Genomic DNA, 26,891 nt, shown 5'->3' with positions numbered 1-26,891 from the left:
CTGAAAATTCATCATTTTTTTTTGAGATACAGGGTCTTGTCAGCCAGGGGGCTAAACATAACTAGTCTTGTAAATCTATGGGAAAATATCACTTTATCGCTGCTGGCAGGTGTGATAACCTCATTTTTTTATAGGGTCCGATGTTGAGGGAATAAACATCTAGATGTTATCTGAATATCACTTTTCATGAAATGGGCTTCTTTCTAGAACATGTAACCAAAATCAATCACACATGATATCATGGTGTCTCTTAACAGGTGCTAACACATATTGTCTCATCAATATGCTAGTGAGCTACAGTCAATGAAACACAGTTTGCCATTCATACCTACTCGATAATAGGGTTTGGCTATGAAGTTCAAGTGTTATACTGTATATGATGCATATTTCATGAGGTTATTATTTATACAAATTTTTCAAGTCAGATGATGTTTGTGAATCTAAAGACGCACAAAAACTTCGACTCTGATTCCAACATGAATGTCATGCGCACGCATACATTTCTCTGTACAGCATTGCACTCCACAATTGCAAATTTAATTTGCGAAATTGTCAGAAGTTCCTACTCGTGAAAAATTAGACTCGCTAAATATATGGTGCATATAGCATATTCTTCATCTTAAACCTCGATGTGAGCATGGTGTTGTGCAAGAATTAAGTGCTTGGGCACTTGCCTGATGCTTGAATGAAACTCTAAACCCGTGCTGTATCAAGCAAGAAGGTGAAATATTTTCTGAAGCATCATGCGGAGCTCTTACTTATGAATATTGTATGGCAACTTTCGTGATTCTGAAAGAAAATCTTTCTTTCTTCAAAAAATCAAGAAGAGATGAGTTTGCGCTACTTGAGGAGACACACGGCTGGACATTCCTGACTATCTATTGCAACACTACTCACCTCATGGGTGCTGAAGAAGGGGGAAGCCTCGAGCGTTGCTCGGACAGCCTTCAGCCGGCGGATGTAGCGGGCCTGTACCTCGGCGTCGCCATCAATGAAGAAGTTGAAGCTCTCGCTGATCTGCTCTTTCGTTTTTGTCGTCTTGAAGTCGCGACTCGAATGACCATCTCCTTTCTGCAGAAAGCATGAATATACAGCAAAAATTTGGTCAAATACAGAAGGAGAAAAAGCCTGCCATATGACAACATTAAATCACACAAATGCTGCACACATGCATGGTATTCTAAATTGACTTAGGCTCAACATCCAGATGTTAACGAGATGGTTTATTTCTTTAATAGTATTCACTTCTTAATTATATCCTTTCCAATATACTCAATTACAGGAAAGCAAAATATGCATATTTTGTACACAAATACTGGTTAAACAGATGTCCCTTCCTACATGGATATACCTGGTTTTGAGTAACAGATAGTTAAGACTAAGTTCCACTGTCATTTGGTTCAAAGAGAGTTTCTTCTCTCTACTTTCTACTCTCTCTCTACTACTACTATTTTCCCCAACAGTAGGTAGAATGCTGAGATTCACTCTTTAAAGATTAAGAGGACAATCCCCTCTTCACTTTTGTTCTCTCTACCTTTATCCCTTCTATCCTGAAGCCGAGGGTTGCAGAGGAGCTGACATATTCCCGCCACTGCATATATCTCGGTTTGGTGACCGCCTGCCGATGGTTCTCCTCCTCTGTTGGCTCGCTGGAGTCAATCTCGATCATCTTCTGGTACATGTCCTGTTGGACAAGTGAGAAAGAAAGACAGCTAAGTGAGTATGGAGGACTTAGTATGATACTTGGGGTGAGGGGTCTTACTATTGGACTCAAATGTATTGCATTAATGTCACTCCTCTTAGGGATACCAGCATTCACGCATCAAAATCACGGTGGTTCCGCAGGGCAACCAGTGAGATGCTTCCCTGTTACATGCCATCTCTACAGGAGACAAAAAATTCCCAAATCAGGCAGATTTTTATATTCTCTTGTAAGGACATGAAGAGAAATCTACATTTTCAAGGAGCCTCCTGGGACATCACAGAGATTCGGCACCTCTGCATTCCTCACTGATTATTTCTCTCATTTGGCCATTAGCCTGTATGAGACCATTATGCCAACCACACCACTGACCATCACTGGTGGTAAATGAGGACACTTCAAAACAACTGTTGCCAATGCTCTACATTGTCCCACTTCTCATTTCTGGTGACACCAGCATCAAACCATTTCTGGTGAAATCAACATCACACCACTCCTATAAGAAAGAAAGTTACTACTTGATCAACATACAATGCTGTATGTTACAGCATAATATGTTATGTACCTAATTTTGATTTGAACCATCCAGTATGTATTTCTGTAAATATGTATCGCAAAACACAAAAAGGAATAAATCTTCATATTGCCTTATCTTTTGTAATCTTATATTCACGTTATTCTAACAGCATGACTAAAAAAAGAAAGAAAAAAATCTCATTTTCTTCACTGCGAGGTCACCTGAAATCACTCACACAAAATACATGTAGGCATAGATACTGCTGTCATTAAAAAGTCGTGTAAAATGGACTGAACTACAAGAGGTGTTCCACGGACATTTGGCGAAAGTGGCTGGGCAAAAATGGGATGACCTACACTATGTGACAAAACAGCATTACTGCCAGCATCATCTAGAAATGATCTGCGGACCTCGAGGTACGAGAATAATTTAGTTTCTTTCCTCGCGAGAAGATTATTCTCGGATAGCATTGCGTGCCCAGTGGGATACAGGAGAACACAAAGCACCCATGTCCTTTCTCTCTCAGAGATGAAGGATGGTAACCATGGCGACTGAGGATGATGGAAATGACTATTATTGTGTTCGAGTCCACGAAGCAGAGACTGCGCAAATGTGTAATCTCAATTTTGTGCATTACCACATAAAGTTTCTCTTCTTTTTGCTGTCTTCATTATACTGTATACCTTCCTCTTCCTACCCTTCCCCCCCCCCCCCCCCCATCCCCTAAGAATTCTGCCATGTTTTTTCAGCACACATCCTGACAAAATCTCAATGTCTGGCATGAGCAATGGTTGAGGTTGTAAGTGACATGGCTGAACAGTCCCAATGATAAACTATGAATGCTGAAATTTTCATGGTGGTTTTCTTCTCGTCAATTTTGCAAAAAGGCTCTCAATCACAAAAATATCAAGAAAAAATGACCCCTACATGCACTGTCCCAGGCCAGCACACTAGCCCTGCAAGATGAAGTGACTACTACTTGCTTATGAGCCCCCTCCCCAAATCCTTGGAATACTAGTACTTTTCCTTACAGATTTGATCTCAAACCAAACAACGTTTTAACAAAGTGGTTTGTTTGAGAAGTCAGAATTTCTTCTGAATGTTTGTATTATGTTTTTTCTTTTGCAATTATCATAACGAGAAGATCACAAAGTGCACAATTAACCACTTGCTAAGAGGTTCCATCACCTGTCACTTGCAAAAATATTGTTGTGCAAAAATATCAATGTTAAAAGTACATGGGGTAAATTGTCATGGGGTAAAGAGTCACTTGAATAAAAACATAAAGCCAAGAAAACATCATGAGAATAACACTTTGGCATCATGTAAAAATTGACATTCCTAAGTAATACTCAGATTTTCTTCTTGGAATGATATTGGTCTATTCATAGAGTGACTTTTTCATTCTCTACAGCTTCAATGGATGTGTCAGCTACTTATCCGTGACAAAATCAACTCACAATGGTCATAAAGAAGAAATTAAATATGACACATTATCAGGAAATCTTTTCACATACTTACCTTATAAAGCACCGGGACAAACAATTATCACACACACTTTATTCTCTTTCTCAATACAAGAGACAATCACCATAAATGTGCACTATATAGACTTTTTCGCTTAAAGCAAGGCAAGCACCAGTGACCCAGTAATCATTCGATCAGTAAATAAAGGAGAAAAGGCAGCCCTCAACAAACCTTTCTCAACTTGGGCTTCTCCTTGGCTTTTTTCAGCTCTTCCTCCAAATAGGTTCTGTGAAATTGATCGTAGCAAGTAGCAGAAGAAGGAAGAAAGGACAGAGACAGACAGAGATATAGATGAATACATGTATATAAAAAGATTGATAGACAGAGAGACAGAAAAGGGGGAGAAAAATGACAGAAGCGAGAATATGGAGAGAGGGAGAGATGGAGAGAGAGAAAAAAAAAGAACAGGCATGAGTTATGTCACCCTCACAGTAAGCATAAGAGGATTATTGTAATCACTTTACATCACACATTTTTCCAATAATAAACAAAAAGATTATGAATGTATCTATATCTGCATGTAGTTATGTCTTCAAAGTATGTGTAAAATGTCTGCAAAGTATGTGTGTGTCTGTGTGTGCATGCGTGTGTGTATGTGTGTGTGTGTGTGTGTGTGAATTATTTCATTCCATTATCGAACACAATTTGTTTCATTCTGTACTGAATACACTGTTGAGTACACAGAGCCAAATGGACTGGAGGTTGCTACAATATATGATATCTTCATTTCCTCCCCCTCTCTTTGCTTGTATTATTTCTGTCACATAATGTTCTTTATTGTTTATCTTAAAATTAATGAATGACACCATTGAATATTTCTTTTAAGTTTGTGCACTGGTATGGAAGTATATACCCTGCAAATAATAACTAACAAACAACAAGAGTCAAGACAGTCATTTCCTAGCATACATTGACATTCTTCTCTTTTTTTTAGATTCTGTCTTTGCATCAGAAGAAAAAACATAAGGCTTGAGACTTAAAATATTGACAAATCAAAACACTCTAACAAACAACTACACAACATTACTACCTAACAGTTTAACCTTCTCAGGACCATCAAATAAAAATGCCTCAAACTTTGCATACAAACAGGTTGGTAGGTAATGGGAGTGTTAATGGATGGAACTCCTACCTTGTTCCCATTTTGCAATCCATCACCGAAGGGTTGTCAAAGTCACCCAGAAGGTCCTGCATCTGGACATATTCTGTGTAAAGCAAGGCTTGGTTAAGGAACATACAAAATCTGCAGCAGTATGAGAGATTGTACAATCTGGTGTGACTTCACATCACTTGTCATGAACATCATTATCAACACCCAGAATGATGGCACATAATACGTCACTCTTTCCACAAATAAAATCATTATGCTCCAACAAATCGTAGCAATCTTACAGACAAACACACACACACACACACACACAGACACAAACAAACAAACAAACACAATATGTGCACGTAACTGCGTTATTTGTCCTGGCAGCCATGGATGACTAGAAAAAAATTTCAAGACCTAATCCACTTTACACTAGATACAACACATTTTCAGATGACAATTTGTCAAATTGAGATTGAGACTGGTATTCATGGCAACCACAAAGTAAAAAGAAACAATGACAATTACTCATACAATATCTGAAAAGGCTACTGGAAAGATTTTTTTTTTTCATTTTTTCCCCCATAATGCGAATTAAAAAAAAAATTACAAAAAGCCCCTCCATTGTATGCCAAACAGGAAATCTAGAGAAAAAAATCATATCAACAACCAAGATAGAAAAAGGCACCCAGTGCTTTGATATACAAACACACAGCAACATGCATCACACTGGTTAAAACAAGCATTCCCTCCTGCAGGGTACATTGCACAATCCAGATGAGCAAGATGAAATTGCCCAGCTGAACAATTCTCACCTCAATTCTTGCCTCCCTGCAGATTACTTAGCTGATGGCAGAAGGGGTGTCAGTTAGAGAGTTATCAAAAAAAAAAAAAAAATGGGTGTAGAACTAATGCGATGCATAAGGATAAAAAAGAAGATGGAGAGTGTGTGTGTGTGTGTGTGTGTGTGTGTGTGTGTGCATTATGCTTTGTGCGTGCAAGGAGGTGAACACCTCCCTGGTGTGTGTAAGTGTGTGTGTGCTAAGTGCATGCATGTGAGCGCATGTATGACAGAAAAATTAGAGAGAAATAAAGGATGTACTCCTCTGGATTACAAGATGAACTATCACATAATAAACATTATAAAATGGGTTCAAGAATGTAGCCAATAGGAAGCGCTGAAATGAGTCATGTGTGCTTTGGTTATTCTAGTCCCATCGCACTGCGTGTTAAATCCTATTGCCGATCGTCTGTGCGCGCGGCGGCTCCTTTGAATTGCATGCATACGCGCTGTCAATCCTGTAAACAACTTCTAGTTCGGGCTGCCTTTCTTCCCTTTGTGCAGTGAGTGGCGTACGTATACTCTTATACGTACAGTACAGTAGACCAAGCGTTGTGGGACCGGACGCGTACATGGAGTCACTTTGAAGGGCAAATCCAACGATTTAGCAGGTTAATTCTCACGCCGTTTTCAGAGTATGTTGTCTAGTAGGCCTATATGAGGAGTCTATATCAAGTCTTTAAGGTAAAGGGTGCATATTCTATGTAAAATAAGTAAGTTTTCATGCGGGAACTTAAGTGTCCGGAAACCCAACCCCCCATCATACTTATACTGTATGTGCGAGATTTCCGAGTGCGACGTGCGTAAATGTTTGGGACGAACATCTTCGGACGTCTTGACCCACAAAGGTACGTGAAAAACGCTGAAAAATACTGTTAGTTTTCGAATTTTTGACCCATTTTATAAAACAAATGATGCACAGGATTATTTCGTGGCGTTAGTGGAGGTGCAGCTCACTCTCGGGTATTTACAATGTAGTGCAACATGCACTCGGCTTGAGTGCGCTATACGCCTCCACTAACGCACTCTATCCTATCATTTGTATAATACATACTTTGGTACAGTATTAGAGGCAGGTGCAAATGTATGATTCCTTATCTCTGGTACTAATTTCTGACTTGATATTTTCAATCTCAAACTCACAATACATACATTGACAAAGCATTACAGACAGGTGCGATTATTTGCAACAGGTGCAAGAACGGAAACAAGAGAACGTGCATATCAAGAGTACAGGTTATCACACATGAAAGAATGATACAGTACGCTGATATCCACAGAAATGTGGGTTGGATGCCCCAATAACTTATGCTTTTACAGAATAGATAGATGAAAAAAAGAAGAAGAATGCAGTTGAGATTAGGTGAAAGGTAACACCACCTTTGAAGTCATTATCTAGAAAAAAGATGTCACTGAATTAAACTATGGTAGGTACCATATCATAGTTACATTTGTTTGGCAGCTGGGTGAGGATAAGCAGCACAAACAGAAAAAAAAGGGAAGAAGATTAAAAAGGTACCATAAAAACAAAAACAACACACACACACACACACACACACACACAAACAAACAAACAAACACACACACACACACACATACATACACAGCTTTATATAAAAGTCATAACTGCATCTCAAGGGAGAAGAAAAATACTGGCAAACAAATTTGTGAAAGATGAAACAAATATGATTTTGGAGAGGATTGGAGCAATGAACTGGATGAAACGATGAAAGAAGATGTTGATAAGCCATCACATAGGGCTGACAAGGTCTTTTTATGATACAAATACAGAGTATTCGTGGGGGCGAGGGTGGGGAAACATGCAGTCAATACGTTTTTAATGGAACCATTGAATGTCAAGAAACAATAGCAAGACTGAATGAAAGGATAACTTGTGAAAGAATACTCTTGGTTATAAAGAGGCTAGGGATGCAGCAGAGACGGAAGCATAGATAAAATCCTGGGTATGTCAAGAAATCGTAATCCGCTTCTCTTTCTGTTCGTCACAGTCGTCATGTGTGATGCAAGCAGTGCACGCATCCACTGGTGATCACTATCAGCAGTATGCAAGCTCTTCACGCTGCATTGACTGATCTCTTGACCACCATATCAGTGCTATGCATCTAACACACTACTAGGTCATCTAGGTCTTGAATGTTAGATGATTTCGCTACGGGGGCAGCATGTGAGCTGTGTCTTGATGTATATGACACACTTTAACCCAACTACCTGGTATGACTTTTATTACCACAGTACTAGAAGCAATAACATGCAAACCATCATCAAACATTACAAATGCTCAGTGTAACTGTGCCACATTTTAGAGGAAAGGTCCACTGACACACATCATCCCTAGTCACTTGAAGTCATGAACTAGCACCAGGTTCTTGCACCAGGATATGGTACAAATGCCAATACTTATCTAATATATTTCGATATCCTATCATACCTGCAACTTAGGTTTGTACAAAAATGTTTGTGGTCATTGAGAAAAATCAAATATCAAAATTGAATAAGGGGCACTGAGGAGTGAGTGTATGGAATCATGTCACTTACTCTGCTATAAGTCAAACCCACATTGTAAAGACATGTGATTTTGGTTAGGAACTCTAGACATTAAAGACCCTACATACGGAACAACCATAGACAAAGACTTGATGTTTCTTTCAAGTCGGGGAAAACAAAGTTGAAGATTTACAACAGCTACAGGCCATCTTTTTCCACAGAAACTTGCAGAAATTTACCTTGTAAAGTGCTTCAAAAATGAAGAAGCCATTGTTATCACTCTTGGTGGTAGTATATACTGGGGAGGGATGTGTAGGAGGAGCAGTAGATGTAAAGAAGGACAGTGGGAGAGAAGGTATTGTGGAACACAGCCATTGTGATGGCACACTGATTAAATTGACTGTCCTTTCAAAATCTTGGTCCCAGGCCATTATGAATTGTGATGCATCAGCAGGCATTGACAATTTCATTTTCCTTTCCTGAAGGGAAAACACGCCTTTTTCCCCCCTCAACGCAACATTAGCTAGAGAGAGGATGGAAAAATACATGGTGCTACTCAAATCCACATAATAAAAAGGAAAGGATAATCAGCAGAGAGAAAATTAACATAATAAACTAATGGAAGGCCACGTGATGTAATCAACTAATCAAGGCCAAAACATAGTGAGAGAAACAGCACATCATACAAGAGTGTGCTTGAATGATTATACAATGTCTGTTTCTTTTTCTTTATCCTCTGCATACATGAATCTCTATGTGTATGTGAGTATGTAAACATACACATTATAAACATGGGAGAAGGAGGGTGACAAAGTCAAGTAGACATGTATACATACCTTGGGGAATTGGCTGCAAGGGGGGGGGGGGGGCCTCAGAAATGTTCAAACTCCCATTTTTCTTTAGAGTTGGATATTGGATTTGGAATGATTTGATCAGTAATGACAAAATCACATAACAGTTAAAGATTTGGGTGTTTTTGTGTTTGCTAATTAAATTTCTCACAAATCCCAGAGTGAATACACACATGGCAATATCCTGATATCTGTCACCACTCCATTCACTGCCATTTATTTTGTAATCGTCGGTGAGCGTTGTCTATCTCCATTGACTCAATACACAGTGAAGGCACACACACCGAAGAGGTAATAGACACGATTTAGCTATTCACAATCTTGTCCCTACATATTTCTTCTTGGTTTTTTTTATTGAAAATTTGCCACATATACCACCAAAAGAATGCATCAGATTTTTTAAATTTTGGTTCTACTTTTAACTTCTAACTACAGAAGCTCCCTCACTTGTATATGCAACACAAGAGGTGATATATACCATGATTTAGCCATTCACACTGTCCTTGAATATTCATTTTTCTAATTACTCTTTGACTCAAAATATGGCAAATGGTCCATCCAATGAGTGTGAATGTTGATTCTAAAACTGCAGAAGCTCCATTGTGTGGATATATCCCCATCCCCCTCCCCCCCCCCCAAAAAAAAAGCTCAGTCCATCTCAATAGACTTCAATAGCATACAGTGAAGATGCACATGCAGAGCAAGAGGAAAAGATACTGTACCATGATTTAGCCACTCACATTGTCCCTGACTTTATATTTCTAACTAATTTTGATTGAGAATATGCCAAATAGTCCACCAAACATGTGCACCAGATCACTGAATTTCAATTCTAAAAATGCAAAAGCTCCCTAACACACACTCCCCAACTCAGTCATTGTAATCCCTCACTTGCATGTTGCCAAGGAATATTGAACATAATTCTTGCCCCTCCCCCCAACCCGGAAAAATTGAAGTGTATTGGCCATGCTTTGGGACATTGAGTAGAATCACGTGATAACTGTTTGGTGCCCTGGAGGACTAATTAGGGAAAATTTGAGGACGAAATATGTGTGATTAGGTATATGAATTCACTTGTTGCACACCCCCAATCAACACACACAAAATTGGTACTTGCACACCTACAGATGTAACTAAATATGCAAAAGCTCCCCCTACACCTTTCTCCTGCCAGCTGGGTCTCTGCGCTCCCTTACTTTTGTATTGTCGGGAATATTGCACATAGTTTTGCCTCCCCCCCCCCCCCAAGAAAATGTTTGTGCATACAGCCATGTTTGGGGACATGGTGTGATAAAGACACTACCAGCCGCAGAATCACGTGATATTTACTTGGTGTCCTGGAGGACTAATTAGGTAAAAATTGAGGACACAACACTATGTATAATTACATGAAAGCACATATCACACCCGCAATCTGCACACACATAATCGGTACCCTGCAGACTCTCAGATGTAACTGCATCCTCACACAAAGATATACAGACACACAACAACCACAAATTTAATACACAGCCTCATTTGGCTTTATCTACCTCAGCTTTGTCCCTGTCCACTTCCATTCTTTTTTTTCCTTTTTTTTTTCAACCACAATGTTCCTGTCTGATCACTGTAAATGTCCAATTAGCTGTAATTACTGGTACTGGTCACGTTCACATCATAAAATTTTTGTGGCAGGCAACACACATGGTTCTGGATATGCATATTGAAAAATCACAGACCATGGCTAAGAAGGTCTATGCAGTAACAATCCTCTCACCCCAATTTTGCTATGTTTTATTTTCCTAAATACCATCCAACCTATTACATTAAATGGAAAACCCATATTTTGCATAGGAATTCAATGCCAATATCATATCTACATCTGTTGAAAAATAGTATTCCTGTAGGCATTTCTCTAATTTAGTCCACAATATTAAACACCTTGTAAAAATTCAATTTTCAAATTCTTCAGATTCAAAACTCTGACAAATAAATGATAGACTACCATGCTCTAAAGCAATGGACAACTGACCAGAGAGTGTAATCTCACTACATTACACCCACATTCCCCCTCACCCCCTCACAATTGTTGATAAAGATAAAGGATACTTTCTGAGTTTCTCTCCACTTCTCCCTTGTATTCTGGAATGTATGGCCTTAGGACGTCAGACATCAGTGTGCTCAGCGCTGTCTGCTCCTTTTGGCAGTATTTCTTGAGAATCATGCCATATTCACCCGCCTTGAAGTTACCTGCAATGGTGGAATACAAAGACAATACTGAACTCAGCAAAGAACATACAACACAAGTAGACATTAATAGTTATAGGTAGTTGACTCATCATTCTCCTTTTTTCCTTATCATACTTCTAAGATTCTTCTGTTGTTCTGTATTTTTTTTATCTCCTTTTCATTTCATCTTTTTCTGGAGTCTCTACTTTTTCCCCCTTCTCTTTATTACCTTCTCCATTTTCTATTGTTTGTTTTAATTCCAAGAATCCTTGTTTTTCCTTTTTTCCAGTTCTTTTCCTTTTTTTTTCTATGCAAATACATGTTAACCCGTTCTGTATGGGAACCTGGTGGACTGCGTATTGTAAAGTCTATTGGCATTTCAGAATCCAGTAAGAAACGGGTTAATGAAGTTTTTGTGTGGCCTTTTTTTTTTCTTTGTTCAACCAAACAAGGCAGCATTCAGGAAATTACATCCAGAAACAGCATGATCATGTTAGCTGTAGGTCTAGCATATCTGGTATAGCATTAAAAGCTATGTCGTGATCTCTTACTACTGGAGCTACAGTCAAACAGCATGAGTGTATTTTCACTACGTCTGGTAATTATCCCACTCATCAAGGGCATCCCAGGAGCAGTAAGTATTACAATCTGGTCTTATCCCAGAAAAATTCCACCTCAGTCATCGTGAAAACATGCATTTCTGTCTCTGAAAATGACAAATAGACCTCCATTTGTCCGGTCATGTTGCTTTAGGGTGAGATTTAGTAGCATCCTACAAATCCTCTTGCAACACTCAACGTAAAGCTCACGTGGATCAAAGGATAAAAGAAAGAAATTGCTGTGTCTCATTGTACTTCAAACAATATGAAAGTTTCTCACTATCATTGATTCTTTTTTTCTTCCTTTGTTTCATTATTTTTTGAATTATTTTATTATTACTACTACTGCTACTTCTACTACTACTACTACTGTTACTTCTACTATTATTGTTATTATTTCGCAAATGACATTATCTGGAGTACTCCTTAAGCCACTCAAATGAAAGTCCAGTTCAGTTTCATTTTTGTTAAAATACTGCTATGAATAGTCCATGACATGGGGCTATGGACCCAAGTTTCAATCTGCTCTAATTCTCTTTCTATTATGTATTTATTTAGTGATAATGAATTCTAAAAACAGAAATAATAATTACATATGCAATGTGATGCACTTTCAGATTGGAATTAAATGAAAAAAAAAAAGTTAGAAAACTTGCTAGCTCATACACTCACAAACTGGTAAACACAGACAGTCAGACAGACAGACACACACACACACATACAAATATATATATATATATATATTATACACACATATCATATACACTGTATACATGTGTGCATTTAAAAAAATTAAGAACAGAAGAACTATGAACCATGAATGTGTCTATGTCATCATAAAGATACTTCTTCAAGTACATACCTTGTATCAAGTAAGATACAAATAAAAAAAAATTTAAATATTATAGATACTGTACATAATATACTACTATACAAAATGAGAGAGAAAAAGAGTAGGGGAAAGATAGAGAGGGAGAGTGCAAATAAAAGACTGACACAGGGTGGGCAATAAGAGTAAAGGCTACAGCTACTATGTTTGGAAAAAAAACAACCCCAAAATGAAATTTAAAAAAAAAAGGTCGGAAACCAGCCGTAACAACTCAACCAATCACTTAAATGACGGCAATCATTAAATGGCTTTCCCCTTCAAAAACCTGATTAAAGTGGATCCTTTGTTGGCAGGGTGATTACCATACCAATTCCCTCTGATTAAAAGCTAAATAGGTAGTAGTGAGTGTATTAAAATTCATGGTGAAAACTCTCATCAACTTTCTAAAAAGAGTTGGTGTGTGTTACATAACAAAGCACATCACCTACACACGCAGGAAAGTTTTTGTTGGAAAAAGAAAGGGGTAAGGGGGGGGGGGGGGGGGAGAAAAAGAAAGAAAGAAAGAACTCTTCAAGTCGCACATCATAGTCACTGATATTTATCAAACAAATCTCTCTCAAGCTAGCTAGCCAGAGAGCCAGGAGACAGTTTTGTTTGTTTGTTTGTTTGTTTGTTTGTTTGTTGTTGCTGTTTTGTTGTTGTTGTTTTTTTTTTGCATATTGTCCAGCGTGTGCGGTTTGGGTTTTTGTCACGTGAAACAGAGCATGACATTGCTTATTCTGAGTTTATTAGTAACCTGTGATGATGGGCATTTTTATCTGATGAAGCAGCATATATGCAAAAATCATACCCCTTTTTTTCCACAGGGGCCCATCTCTTTTGTCACACTCTTTTTTTTTCTTTGCATTGCTAGAAATGTGATGCTAATGAATGTGAGGCCACTAATCCTTGCTTACAAAATGTAGGAACCAGACACGTATTACACTTGGCATATCAAGTACAGAGGAGGTGTGTCCTTATCAGTGTGCTATCACAACAACTGCATTCACACACAAGAGTTAATTTTGTGTGTGTGTGTGTGTGTGTGTGTGTGTGTGTGCTCGCTCTTCACACACACACACACACACACACACACACACACACACTTTTTTTGCTTTTGTCACTCTTTTGTTTTTTTCTTTTTCATATGAACAATAACATACAAATTAGTTAATTGCAAAATAATACAAATGTCATATTGACAACATAAACTCCACATTGTCAATATTATGAATGAAAAAGAAAGAATTTTGTATTAAAAAAAAAGGATAAAGAAAAGGCAAACACATCAAACAGAAGGGAACAAGGCACCCTTCCCTATTATAGACAAACATGCCCCATTGAGGAAAAAACGAATAAAGAAAAAAGAATCACCTTGGATCACTGAGCAGGTCCTCGAATTAATCAGACAAAGAAATGTACAAAAGTGTGTAGCAAAGAAATCAGGTCTGTCTGATGACTGGAATAAGTATAAGCTACTGCGAAATAAAGTAACGTATGAAATTCGGAAAGCAAAGAAAGAGTATATTGCTAGCTGTGTTGAAAATAGTTGTGGTACCTCTGGTGACGTATGGAAATCATTGAGTTATGTTTTACCTCGTAAACCGCGGGCTGAAAGAATAACGTGTATTGCAAATGAAAACAGGGACATTTATGATAAAGTTGAGATAGCAGATAGCTTCAATAAGCATTTCACAAACATTGGCAAGGTTATTCAAGAGAGCATTGAAGTCAATGATGAAGATGGGAGCAATGACCCTGGAATCGTTGATAACGGAAATGATTTTAAGTTGAAAAAGATAGATGAGAAAGATGTTTTGAGCAGTTTAAATAGTCTATCTGTTGATAAAGCAACTGGTTTGGACAATATTCCCGCTATCGTTTTGAAATCTATAGCTGATTATGTTTTTAAGCCGTTGACATATATATTTAATCAGTCAATACAACAAAGTAAGGTGCCGTTGTCGTGGAAACGATCGCGTATTACGCCAGTCTACAAGGGTGGTGAGAAAACTAATATGAGTAACTACCGACCTATATCAATATTATCGATTATCACAAAAATTATAGAAAAGTTAGTATTTGATCAACTCTACGGATATCTGCAAATGAATGATTTGCTTAGTGAGCACCAGTCAGGCTTTAGGCCAAACAATTCCACCATGACTGCCTTGCTGACCACCACTGAAGACTGGCTTGATAATATGGACAAAGGCAACTTTGTTGGGATAGTAACCTTGGATTTAAAGAAGGCGTTTGATACAGTAGACCATGGTATCCTCTTAAAGAAATTACGTATGTATGGTATCAGTGATGTTGTTGTTGAATGGTTCCGAAGTTATCTTACCAGTCGCACACAATGCACTATCATCAACGGTGTACAATCTAGTCCACGGACAATCACATGTGGAATACCACAGGGGTCAAATCTGGGCCCTTTACTTTTTGTTCTATACATAAACGATTTGCCTTTATCTGTAAAGAAATGCAAGGTTTCATTATACGCAGATGACACCTGCCTGCACTACTCGTGTAGTGATGTGAAGAGATTGACGGGCGTTTTAAATGAAGAATTGGTGAGAATACATAGATGGTTAACCAGAAATAAGCTCGCTCTTAATGTTACAAAGTGTGAATTTCTTTTAATTGGGTCAAGAAAGAAACTCAACTCAGTGGAGCCACCATGTATTAAGATAAAGGACACTGTTATTACTCGTGTTTCAAATTGTAAATATCTGGGTGTGCAAATTGATCAATATTTAGAGTGGACAAATCACATCGATTCATTGTATAAAAAATTACAAACCCTTTTATATTTGTTAAAAAGAATTCGACCTTATATAACAGAGCAAATGGCATTGATTTTCTATAAAACTATTATTCAAAGTAGGATTGATTACTGTAGTATAATCTGGGGAAACGCGGGGAAAATACGTATTGATAAAATTCAGAAATTATTGAATAGAGCATTGAGAGTTTCTATGAATGTAAAATGGAGATTTTCGAGTGAAGCATTATTTGATTTGATACAAACAAATGCAAAGTTAAAGATAGATACATTTATTGAAAGAAGTGATAAACAGTTATTGTATGTGATGTATAAAATTGTAAATAGGATTATGCCACAAATTGTATGTAATTTATTTTTATTTAAGCAGACTACTTACATACTGAGAAAAGGAATATTGAAACTAGATGTACCACACCCAAGAACTAATTTTAAGAAACGTAGTGTAACATATCGAGGCGCTAAATTATGGAATGATCTATCAGATGATGTAAAGCAAAGTGTATCCTTTCTTACATTTAAACATAAGGTGGATAAATTATATACGTAGTAATTGTTTGCATAAACTGTAGCACTGTGCATTAATCGTTTTCCTTTGTTTTATTTTCAGTATCATTCTCATTTTCTTTATGTAGTATGCATGATTTCCTATGATATGTTTTTGAGTGTCTGTTTGTTTGATTTTTGTATTTAATTTTTTCTTCTTTTTTTTAAAGTTTCCTATACTATGTATAAAATGTTGTATTTTGTAATTGTATGATTTTTTACTTCACGGACTCACAGAAGAACAGCCATTGGCTGAAGTGAGTGACCCGTGGTGAAATAAAATAAACTCAAACTCAAACTCAAACTCAAACCCCACCCAAACCCATGTCCAGTGAATCCGTTCACACACACACACACAGACACACACACACACACACAAAGCACAGGGCAAAATTATCGCACAAATTGAAAATAACAATAATAATAACAATAATTTGGGGAGTGTGTGAATACAGCTAAGTACTGTAAAAGTGGAAATTTTTGTGGTGTTGAAATTTTCGCGCATTTCGCGCAACCAGAATCTAGCGCGAAAATAAAAGCACGCGAATATTTTTGCTTGCCATACGTTCCAGTAGTCGACGTCTGGATTCCGAGGAATTAAAAACATGTGAAACTCTTCTAACCCCGCCAAGCGTGAAAAATTAGTCACGCAAAAATATCCACTTTTACAGTACTGCTTTTACATCTCAGGTAAGCTTACTGCAATGTTTTTTTCACATATAGCATTGTGGGAAAGAAACTAAAGCACAATATTTTCTTTCTGTTTTTTTAACTTAATGTATATGTTCATTTGCAAAAGGGCATTATCTTAAGTATCAAGCAGAAAAGAAGCTTAAATTGGATGTTATAAACATACCCTTATATGTGACTGTTTAATAATGTAATAATTACCCTAGTTCAATTCCTGGATAATCTTGCCCAGACACATGAAAAAGCTTTGAACATAATTACCTTTACACCAGAAACAAAACCCTGACTTTTCCCAGTTCCTTGTGCACAATTGAAATTATCATCCTTTTGCAGAACACACCAAAAAAATTGTGTGTGTGTGTGTGCTGTATGAAAAAATATTAAATATCAATTTTCCTTTCATTTGAGATAAAACCAAAACCTGATGCCTCAGACAGGAGTAAGACCTTGTGAGTTATAAACAGACTTAATTAACACCAAGCAAAAATAGATAATGATAGTAATTACTTCACAGGACAAAACACATCCTTCTGCACATGAAAGAGGGACACATTTTGCTATTTTGAGGGAGGACCCCCTTGATTATTATCCGACAATAATTAGTGAGTATTTACATTGATGAAGGGTGATTAGTCACTGAACAATAGGACTACCTGCAGGGTTGAATGAAACGTTTTCAACATATTTTTGTCTAGAGCTGTATACATATATAGAAACAGGAATTTCTGTCTTCTGTTCATGTCTTTTTCAATATATCTTATAAGGTCAGTTCACCCTTGCAAAGAAAACAGTGCCATAAATACTCATTGCTCTCCGCTGTTCCTTGTAGGAGACCAAAAGAGACTTTAAATTAAAAAACGAAAAAGAAAAGAAAATGGTTTATTAAAGTTGTATGCCTGCCAGGTTTTACTGAGTCATTATTTAGGACATAGATTCAAAAAGTGTATTTCCTAAGAAAAAATGTTGATTCTGCAGAAGAATGAAATGAACATGTGGATGACTGATGGATGATGGGGGGGGGGGGGGGGGGGGGAGGGGACAAGATGATCACATGACTCATAAAATAAGACAAAGATGTGGAGGCAAGATGGTTTGGCAAAACGGGTTATGGTGATGTTTCCCCTCCAAGGGGGAATCAAAGCAAGAGACACTGAAATGTGTATGGAAGTCGACAAATTTGGCTACAGGGATATAATCACTTTTCCTATTTAAAGAAGTAATAAATGTAAAAATAAAACAGACGTAAGAGGGGACAGCACTTCCTTGCCATAGTGACTGATATACACATAGCCCTATCAACCCTTCACTCTATGTGGTACTTATATCTGATGGTGTTCGGCTCTCCTTTGGGGCCTCTGCTTCCTCAAAGTGATAGGCGACTCCTGGTCAACTCACTTGCCCCATTTCTGAATGAACCACACTATCAACCCAACACTATGAAGTTACTGTATATGCCATATATTTTAGAGCGAGTCTGAATTTTCACGAATCGGGACTTCCTGATGATTTTGCAATGGGCGATCGTGGAGTATAGTAACGAACAGAGAAATGTATACATGCATGTTACCTTCATATCAGGATCAAAGTCAATATTTTTGTGTCTTTAAATTCGAATAGCAACTGACTCGTGAAATTCAGGAAAATAAAAACCTCATGAAATATTTGTCATATACAGTAAGCCTTATAGTCCTTGCATCACTTCAAGAGCTTGGTTTTTTTAGCCAGGAAAATGATTTAATTTCATACAATTTCACTGTTTCGCATGAAGAAGTGTTCAGTATTTTGCAAGGTTCTATTTCTGTGGAGAACTTGAGCAATCCACATGGCATGCATTACACTGCCTATAATCATACTTCTGCTAGTATTTGCTATTCTCCAGGTCCAGATTGTTACTACATACCAGTATACAATGTACACATCTATAAGTAACATGTTTACTTTGATCTTTTGATATTGACTCTGAGGACAGAGTCTGCCTTGCACAAAAGCAGGGAAAGCTCATAAATCCGCAAGATATATTATGTCAATGCCCGCATGGTTTCCAGCAAAGGCAGTTATTTTTAATTTACAAATCATTATTGGTATATGTACATGATTCATATAAAAGTGTGTTCACCAAAGATTGAATTGAAGACTTGCATGGAGAAGATACCTCAATAATAGATGAAAGGTCATGAGAAATGGTTGAATAAAACACAAGGCCATCTCAGATAACTGGAAGGTACCATCAGTACTGAAAAGGAATACTATGGGAAAATACATCCATAATACAGCACATATAGGGAAGAGATTAAATCTTAAATTTGGCCTTTGCAAAGCTAATGCTGCTTGCTATTTTGATGAATGAATTCAGATTTGACAGGTTATTATAAAACCTCATATTTTCACAAGCATGAAGTTTTTGCAAATTTTGCAGGGAGCTAATAAGATTCATGAAAAAAAAAAGCAAAAGTGTTTGTCTACGCAAGGCATTGAATGCAGGTGGCAATTCCAAAAAAAGGCCACCAGCTCCAAATTGAAAAAGTTTCATGCCGCGACTATTTCTGGTTTTACGGTATGCAACAGAAGTTCCTTTCAAATGACGTATGATTAATTTTTCATTGCACATATTCCAAAGTTATGTTAAACACTAGTATTAAGAAAGAATGAGTGGAGTGAGCACCTTCCAACTAAAGGACTAGTTTGTTCATCACATTCCATGCCATGTGAAACATTACTCATACTGTTGCAGAAGGAGTAGACTACTTTGAGAAATGCACATTCATATGCATACACACAATAGACAAATCTTTGGAACCTGAAAAGGGTTCTCTGGAGGCAAATGTGAAAAAGTGCTGATTACATTTTGATGTAGCTAGGGGCAAAAAAAGAAGAAGAAGAGATTGTTAATGTGCTCACAAATTTAAGGATGTTTCTTAATCATCAGAATTAATCAGTGTATCTTGAGTAACTGAAGAAAATGTGACATCAGTGGTGGTTGACTGTAGATGTATCTTACATTGTAGGATTAACAAGAAACAACAACCAAACACTGAAATTATGACCAAAGTAGCTGTTTTTCTCACGTCACACCTAAAAGTGTCAAAAAGTAATCTGCATACTGAACAAGTTGCTAGATATATATATACACACACACTTGTCAAAGTCTTAGAAATTTCCTCAGGAATACAGATAACGAGGTCAAAAATTGCCAACCACAGGGATTGGTTGGTTTGACTCTAAAATCAAATGCCTCGAAGACGCAACTTAAATGTGAGTGACAAAAATAAAGCGGAATTGTTTAAGGGCAAATTGTCCTTATTCTTTATTTTCATGTTCAGAGTCAGCAGTCCAGCAAAAGTTTGACATTTTGTTTAAAAAAGGACAAATGATTAGATCATGTATCACATTTCTCTAACCTGTCTATCTCTCTCCCTCTCTTTTTCTTTTTTCTCTAGAAGTTGTTGCGAAAGGTCCTAACCCCAAAAATAGAGCGATTGCATGAGGAAAAGGTGGTCGTGGGAGATTGGCTGTATCTTGAGGCATCTGGTTGCCATGGACACAGGAAGAGACAGGAAACTTTGGATTAATGCTGTTTTCATACCGCAGGAGCAGCCGGGAGTGAGTCGTGCAGCCAAATGTCACTCTTTCTCAAGTGGGGACAGATTAACTGAGGGCCTGAACCTCACTGAGGATACCCTTTGATACTTCTCCCTTACCATATAGGGAGGAAAAAAATCAGATCACACACTATCATTATTAAAATAAAACACAAGTCTTTGCATCATAACCTATAGTAGAACAGACTTCCAATCATCTGAGAAAACTCTGTCAAGGAAAAGGATGATTTAAGAGGTACATCCTCAGCCCACTTGTGAGTAGGTTGGTGACATGAATGCATCAAGCTCTGTGAGGGCAGGTGGTTTCAATAGTCCTTTTTAGAATCTTTGGTGGTCAAATGATTAATCTCAAGTATACTCGATCACAACGTTCCACTTAAAGGAAGAAGGAAAGCCCGGAAGACGATAACCTTAAAGGCAAAAGTATTTACGAGTAAGGGTGTGTGTGTGTGTGCATGATGAGTACTTTCCTTTTGTGTATGTCTGCGTCTGTATAAATTGTTTATTGTGTGTGTGTTTGTGTTTGTGTTTGTGCATTTGTTCATCAGCTCCTGTCCACTGATTTCCTGCGATGAGATATATTCAAGTTCAAGTTACAGCTGATTCCAATACCCAGATTCTGAGTGTGGCATACATATGATGTAATTTACATTTAGAGACAGTACTCGGGTCGAACAAAATGTCAGTCTTTCCTTAACCTGTTCCATACTGCATTCTTAAATCTCCATAGACTTAATACACAGCTAACCAGGTTCCCGTAGGAAACGGGTTAACTTGATACAACTATCAGGTTCAGTATTTCTGTTTTAATTCTGCATTCCTAATGCATTCCTAATACATCCAAGAAACACTGCTTTATTTGGAGCAGAAGAGCCATAAACAGGGACCTGCAAAATAAGCCTTAGCTTTCAAACTGTACACTTTTCAAAACCAATCAATCACAACTCAGAACTAAGAGAACTACCACTAATCCAGGATGTTTTTCCCCTCCTGTATTACCTTTTAGCTATGATACAATTATGCCAAAAAAAAAAAAAAAAATCAGTGACTAGTGACTCTTAAGAAGGAAAGCAGTTCTTAGTAGATATTGTATGCTGAGTTGCAAATGGACTTTTTAGGGGAGGGAGAAAAAAAATCAAATATGAACAGCCAAACAATCTAATTCTATAATTCTGATACACATGGGGTTCCCCCAATTATTGAGCCAATAATGGTTCATCTGTTCACACCCCCCCCCCCCCCAAAAAAAAAAAAAAAAGAAAGAAGAAGAATCACAAATTCTCCACAGGCCAATTGGGCCAGTTACTAAAGTTGTTTTATCCTGTGCGTCAGAGGTCCCAGATGTGGACGATCCATCTGAGGCAGTTGTTGTTGCTTCTCCTTTTTTTTCGTGTGAGTCTGTGCACCACGTCACTTATGATGTCAAGGAATGGCAAGAAACTAAAGCAGCATGTGAGCTGGGGACTGGGAGTGATCAGAGCGTGATCTACTTCTGAGAGCAAAATTAAACTGCCAAAGAGAGCTGCATGACGCACTTTGATCTAGGGTGTCTTTAAAAGTATTTTTTAAAAATCCCGCATATGTCATATTTTTAGTATTCACAGATTGAGTACAGAAGGAAAGTATTAAGAGTGAAGGGAAATTAATTTGCTCCTGCTACTGGCATTGCATCATTACTGAGAACCAAAGATGTTCATTTGTCTTTTTTTTAATGTCTTTCTATCACTGTTTCTGGTTCACAATGCACGTCATATCCTTTAGTTTAAATGAAATCCTGTTTAGTGATTGGTCTACATAGTATCATGTGACCAAACATAACAATACTACAATGTTGGAAAAAAAGTGCAAATGGAGGAAAGTGTTTTTAAATATGACAGCATTCATGGTAATATTACAAATGTTGCCATATACATGCGATCCATCAATGTTTTTTACATCAATGTGTGTGTAAAGTGCAATCTTGATCGCCCTCACAGACCACTATTTAAATTGTGTCCACCACAGCACCCCAACTGTATACACAACAATATGTAAATGTTTGAATACTTTTTTTATTATTCATCTGAAGACATTTAAAAAGAAATATCTTATCACAGTTTGGAACAACTGGTGAAATAATATATTGATTCTATGGTGACAGAAATTGCACTATTTCATTTAGGACTATGCCCCTCAGAAAAAGTCTTATTCCTGCCATCTTGGAATCCAAAACTTCAACCATGCAGAGCCACTAAATGCATGGTATTTGATCATTATGTAATAAAAGGGGGGCACCTATCTTGGTGTTTCTCTGTATTGCTTGTAATGGCATTAGTGTCACCATACTTTGAACACTATTATGTAGAATTAAAGCAAATATGATAATGACAAACCTACAACTAATAGGAGATGTCAGAAATTAAAGATTTATGATTTAAGAAAAAATCAAATGCAAGTATATCAGCTTGGTAGGTCTCTGGAATCTACAAGGACACTCCTTACATTTGGATTAAAGAGATGTGGAGATATAGACATTATACCTCAACATCTTACATACACTGATGTATCTCTCTTTCTAATAAATACATTATGAAGATAGATAAACATATAGATATATAGATAAAACATATATAAATAAACACAAACATATGTAGATAGTGATATAGACACGATGAAATATCACACACTAATTAGGGACTGATGTCAATATTACTTTAAGTCATTTTTATCTGATCAGATATGGCCGATGCATATCTTCCATCCTATTCCTTGGAAACAGTCCGCATTTCACAACCTTCAGTTAAATATCACCAGTCAATGTCAGTTGGTCTCTTAAAATATTTCTAAATCAGATTCTGAAGATCAAATCTGTTTCCCTAAAATAAATAAGTAAATAAATAAATGAATAAATGAATAAATGAATAAACAAATAAATAAATGAATAAATGCATGAATAAATAAATAAACAAATAAATAAATAAATAAATAAATAAGTGAATAAATGACAGATACTGAATATATCAGCATTAGAATTTGTGTCAGTGTTCTTTAATCAAACTGTATTCAAGGTCTTTGTATCAGCACACTTTTTTTCTTTTTTTTTTTGGCTCGAGCCTTGAATTTCTATCACAGATACTTTGAAAACTAAGCCTTCCTTCCTTTTCCTAAGATTTGTTCATTTGCTGCAGAACATAAAAATCTTTCTACTTTCATACAGACAAATGAGACTTCAGAGATAATCTATTCTGTGGATACAGCTGGGCTTATTTTTGATTTTGCAAGAAGTGGTGTCTGCTTTAAACCAGGCTTCTAAACAACATCAAATTTGTCAAATGAATTTGTGACCAAGCAGTGTATAAGTGCAATAAAGCATATTATAAAATGGGTTCAAGAATGTAGCCAATAGGAAGCGCTGAAATGAGTCACGTGTGCTTTAGTTATTCTAGTCCCATTGCACTGCGTGTTAAATCCTATTGCCGATCGTCTGTGCGCGCGGCGGCTCCTTTGAATTGCATGCATACGGACTGTCAATCCTGTAAACAACTTCTAGTTCGGGCTGCCGGCCAGCCGGCCGGCCGGCCGGCCTTTCTTCCCTTGTGCATAACATGTGTGGCGTACGTATACTCTTATATACGTACACTTTGTACAGTACAGTAGACCAAGCGGTAGGACCGGACTCGTACATGGAGTCACTTTGAAGGGCAAATCCAACGATTTAGCAGGTTAATTCTCACGCAGTTTTCAGAGTATGTTGTCTAGTAGGCCTATATGAGGAGTCTATATCAAGTCTTTAAGGTAAAGGGTGCATATTCTATGTAAAATAAGTAAGTTTTCATGCGGGAACTTAAGTGTCCGGAAACCCAAACCCCATCATACTTATACTGTATGTGCGGGATTTCCGAGTGCGACGTGCGTAAATGTTTGGGACGAACATCTTCGGACGTCTTGACCCACAAAGGTACGTGAAAAATGCTGAAAAATGCTGTTAGTTTTTCGAATTTTCGACCCATTTTATAAAACAAATGATGCACAGGATTATTTCGTGGCGTTAGTGGAGGCGTAGCTCACTCTCTATATGCCTCCACTAACGCACTCTATCCTGTGCATCATTTGTATAATGCAACAAGTAATATGCCTCAGTATCTTAGGGACACAGAAAAAAAAGTATCTGGTGATCGAAGCAAGCATTCCAGGATTAACTTGTGGAAATAAGTGGGTAGAGGGAGGAGGTGGATTGATGTTCAAGACATAGAGAGAGGAACAAATTATTTTTTCTCTACACCTACGCGTAAACACACAGACACACACACACACTATACACTTTTCTTCATAGTTCTCCATACTTCTGAAGCATATCATGTTGCATTCATCATCAATGCCACACTATAATCAGTCACATCTTAATCCATGGAACAAGGACACCCCTTCAAGCAATGTGGCCGACAAAGAATAGATTGATTTTTTTTTTATCGACTAGAGGGATAGCAGAAGGGCAACACTGTCAATTACAGTGGATTTATAATTGGGAGGCAGCATCTCAAGAGAAATCCCTAAGTGCCAAGGGAAAGATTTGAGACAGATTACACACAGGAATAAAGAATTTTGAAGATTGAGGGAAAGAAATAATGAGATTTGATAGAAACAAAAAGGAATTGAATATAATAACCTTGTATCTAATATTTCATTCTATGGCTTACTACATGAATAGATGATGCAAGTAATACCAATGCATGAATGATTATAAATGAATAAAATCAAATTCTGAGAAAAGATTAAAGGTGTGATGACTTGATAGTCACGACAGAGCTTTGTTAATCTTAAGTTGACAAGTTTCTGTCGACACCTGCCCATACATCTTGACTTCCAAGGAAGACAGCATGTTTTTCAGACAACTCTGGTCTATACCCAGCTGCTGTAAGATACTATGTGACACTGGTGAGTTGACAATTTAATAAAGATACAACATAAGACATGTGAGCTTCACATGACTGCATGATATATGTCAACTGATGCACAAAGTTTAAATGGATGAATTTATAAATAACAAAATATACAAGGAAATGAACAAATGAATAAATAATGGCAGGATGAAAAAAACATATGAATATGAATGAACACACACACAAAAAAAAAATAACAAAAAGGCCTGCTGTACACTAACCCATTTTTTCTACTGGTCCAACCTGTCTGTTAGACCAGTAGGTGCTCAGTTTTTCCATTTCTTACTGGTCCATTCCTTAAAAGTTACTGGTCCGACAATGATTTCTACTGGTCCCGGACCACTGGACCAGTGCCAGTGTGCAGCACTGCCTACTGCATGTGTGGCTATATTTCTCATCACCCTCTCTGTCCTTTACTTTCATTTTCTCTTGTATTGGTAGTAAAAGTGAATTACAATCCTTACCTTGGTGTCCTGCAAGTTGTACCCAAGGGTATTTCTTCTTGAAGGACTGCACAAAGGGAGACCAATGCACCATGTTGCGAATTTTTCTCCACGAGCTCGCCTGTGAAATGAAATAAAGACAGAATTGGACATAGAAATATTCTTTGAGAAAAGTTTCAGTGCACAACACCACATATTCTTTTCTTTGCCATTTAAATGTAATGAAAACATAAACAAATAAATGAATTACCCCTGCTTACAAATGTGATAGTCACTTCTCCTTTCTTTTCTTTTTAAGGGGGGAAGAACGAAAACAAAACTATGAACAGAATCTAAAGCCAAACACTGTCCTCAAACACATTTCATGCTTCTGAAAATGAAAGCTGAAAAAGACAGAAAACTAGTAAATAAATTTACATATGAATACAAATATAATTGTTTACAAACGTGGTATTCATGTTTTGGGGTGAAAACAAAACTACAAACACTTACTGAGAATCATTTAGGAGTTAATCTAAAAACCAAACATTGTCCTCAAATATATTGTCCTCAAATACATTGAATGCTTCTGAAAATGAAAGCTGAAAAAGGCAGAAAGTTTTGATAACAAACTATTTTTAGTCCCTGAAAGTTGAGTGCTCATAACAACTGTAAATCAGAAAAAAAAAAGAATATCTAGAGATAGAGAAATTCCTAGTAGCAGTAAACATCCTGAGAAGCAACAGTTAACGGCTAGCATGTTTCCACAATGAAACTGGGAGCGAAAAAAATTCATTATAAAAACCATTCATGACAGAAACAGACTACAAAAACACAAATCTCTTAGTGGAAAATTCGGCACAATGAAAAATCACTTTCAATTTGGGTTGAGTGAACAACCAAGAACTATTAGTACCAGATAAACCAGGGATAGTGATAGTTTTGTTAAAAAAACAATACATGACAGAAACAGTTTGACTGCAAAAACACAAATCTCCTAGGAGAAAATTGGGCACAATGAAAAATCACTTTAAATTTGGGTTGAGTGAACAACCAAGAATTATTAGTACCAGGTAAACCACAGATAGTGATAGTTTTATTGTTATTGTTGTAAAATCAGAGAGTTGAAGTAAACACATTATGAAAACTTATACTAGCGGGGGGGGGGGGGGGGGCTGAAAAAAATGGGGGTGGGATAAGGGAGGAAGGATGGTTG

At 37.2% G+C, this 26,891-nt stretch overlaps 1 protein-coding gene across 1 annotated transcript in view; it reads right to left on the bottom strand.

The window, feature by feature from the left end:
• LOC139745640 (uncharacterized) overlaps window positions 1-26,891 on the bottom strand; it is a 118,467-nt gene that overhangs the window by 1,854 nt on the left and 89,722 nt on the right. Inside the window, exons 3-8 of the mRNA XM_071656039.1 lie at window positions 25,718-25,817; window positions 11,125-11,265; window positions 4,879-4,951; window positions 3,918-3,972; window positions 1,535-1,684; window positions 898-1,071 (exon numbers count right to left, since the gene is read on the bottom strand). Coding sequence (XP_071512140.1) covers window positions 898-1,071; window positions 1,535-1,684; window positions 3,918-3,972; window positions 4,879-4,951; window positions 11,125-11,265; window positions 25,718-25,817 — 693 coding nt within the window. The remainder of the gene's footprint in view (window positions 1-897; window positions 1,072-1,534; window positions 1,685-3,917; window positions 3,973-4,878; window positions 4,952-11,124; window positions 11,266-25,717; window positions 25,818-26,891) is intronic.

The sequence above is a fragment of the Diadema antillarum genome, unplaced genomic scaffold, assembly GCF_040938485.1.
Source record: "Diadema antillarum isolate AM-2024a unplaced genomic scaffold, OU_Dant_1.0 seq00001280_RagTag, whole genome shotgun sequence".
Lineage (NCBI taxonomy): Eukaryota > Metazoa > Echinodermata > Echinoidea > Diadematoida > Diadematidae > Diadema > Diadema antillarum.
This window is presented reverse-complemented; position numbering and strand designations above follow the sequence as displayed.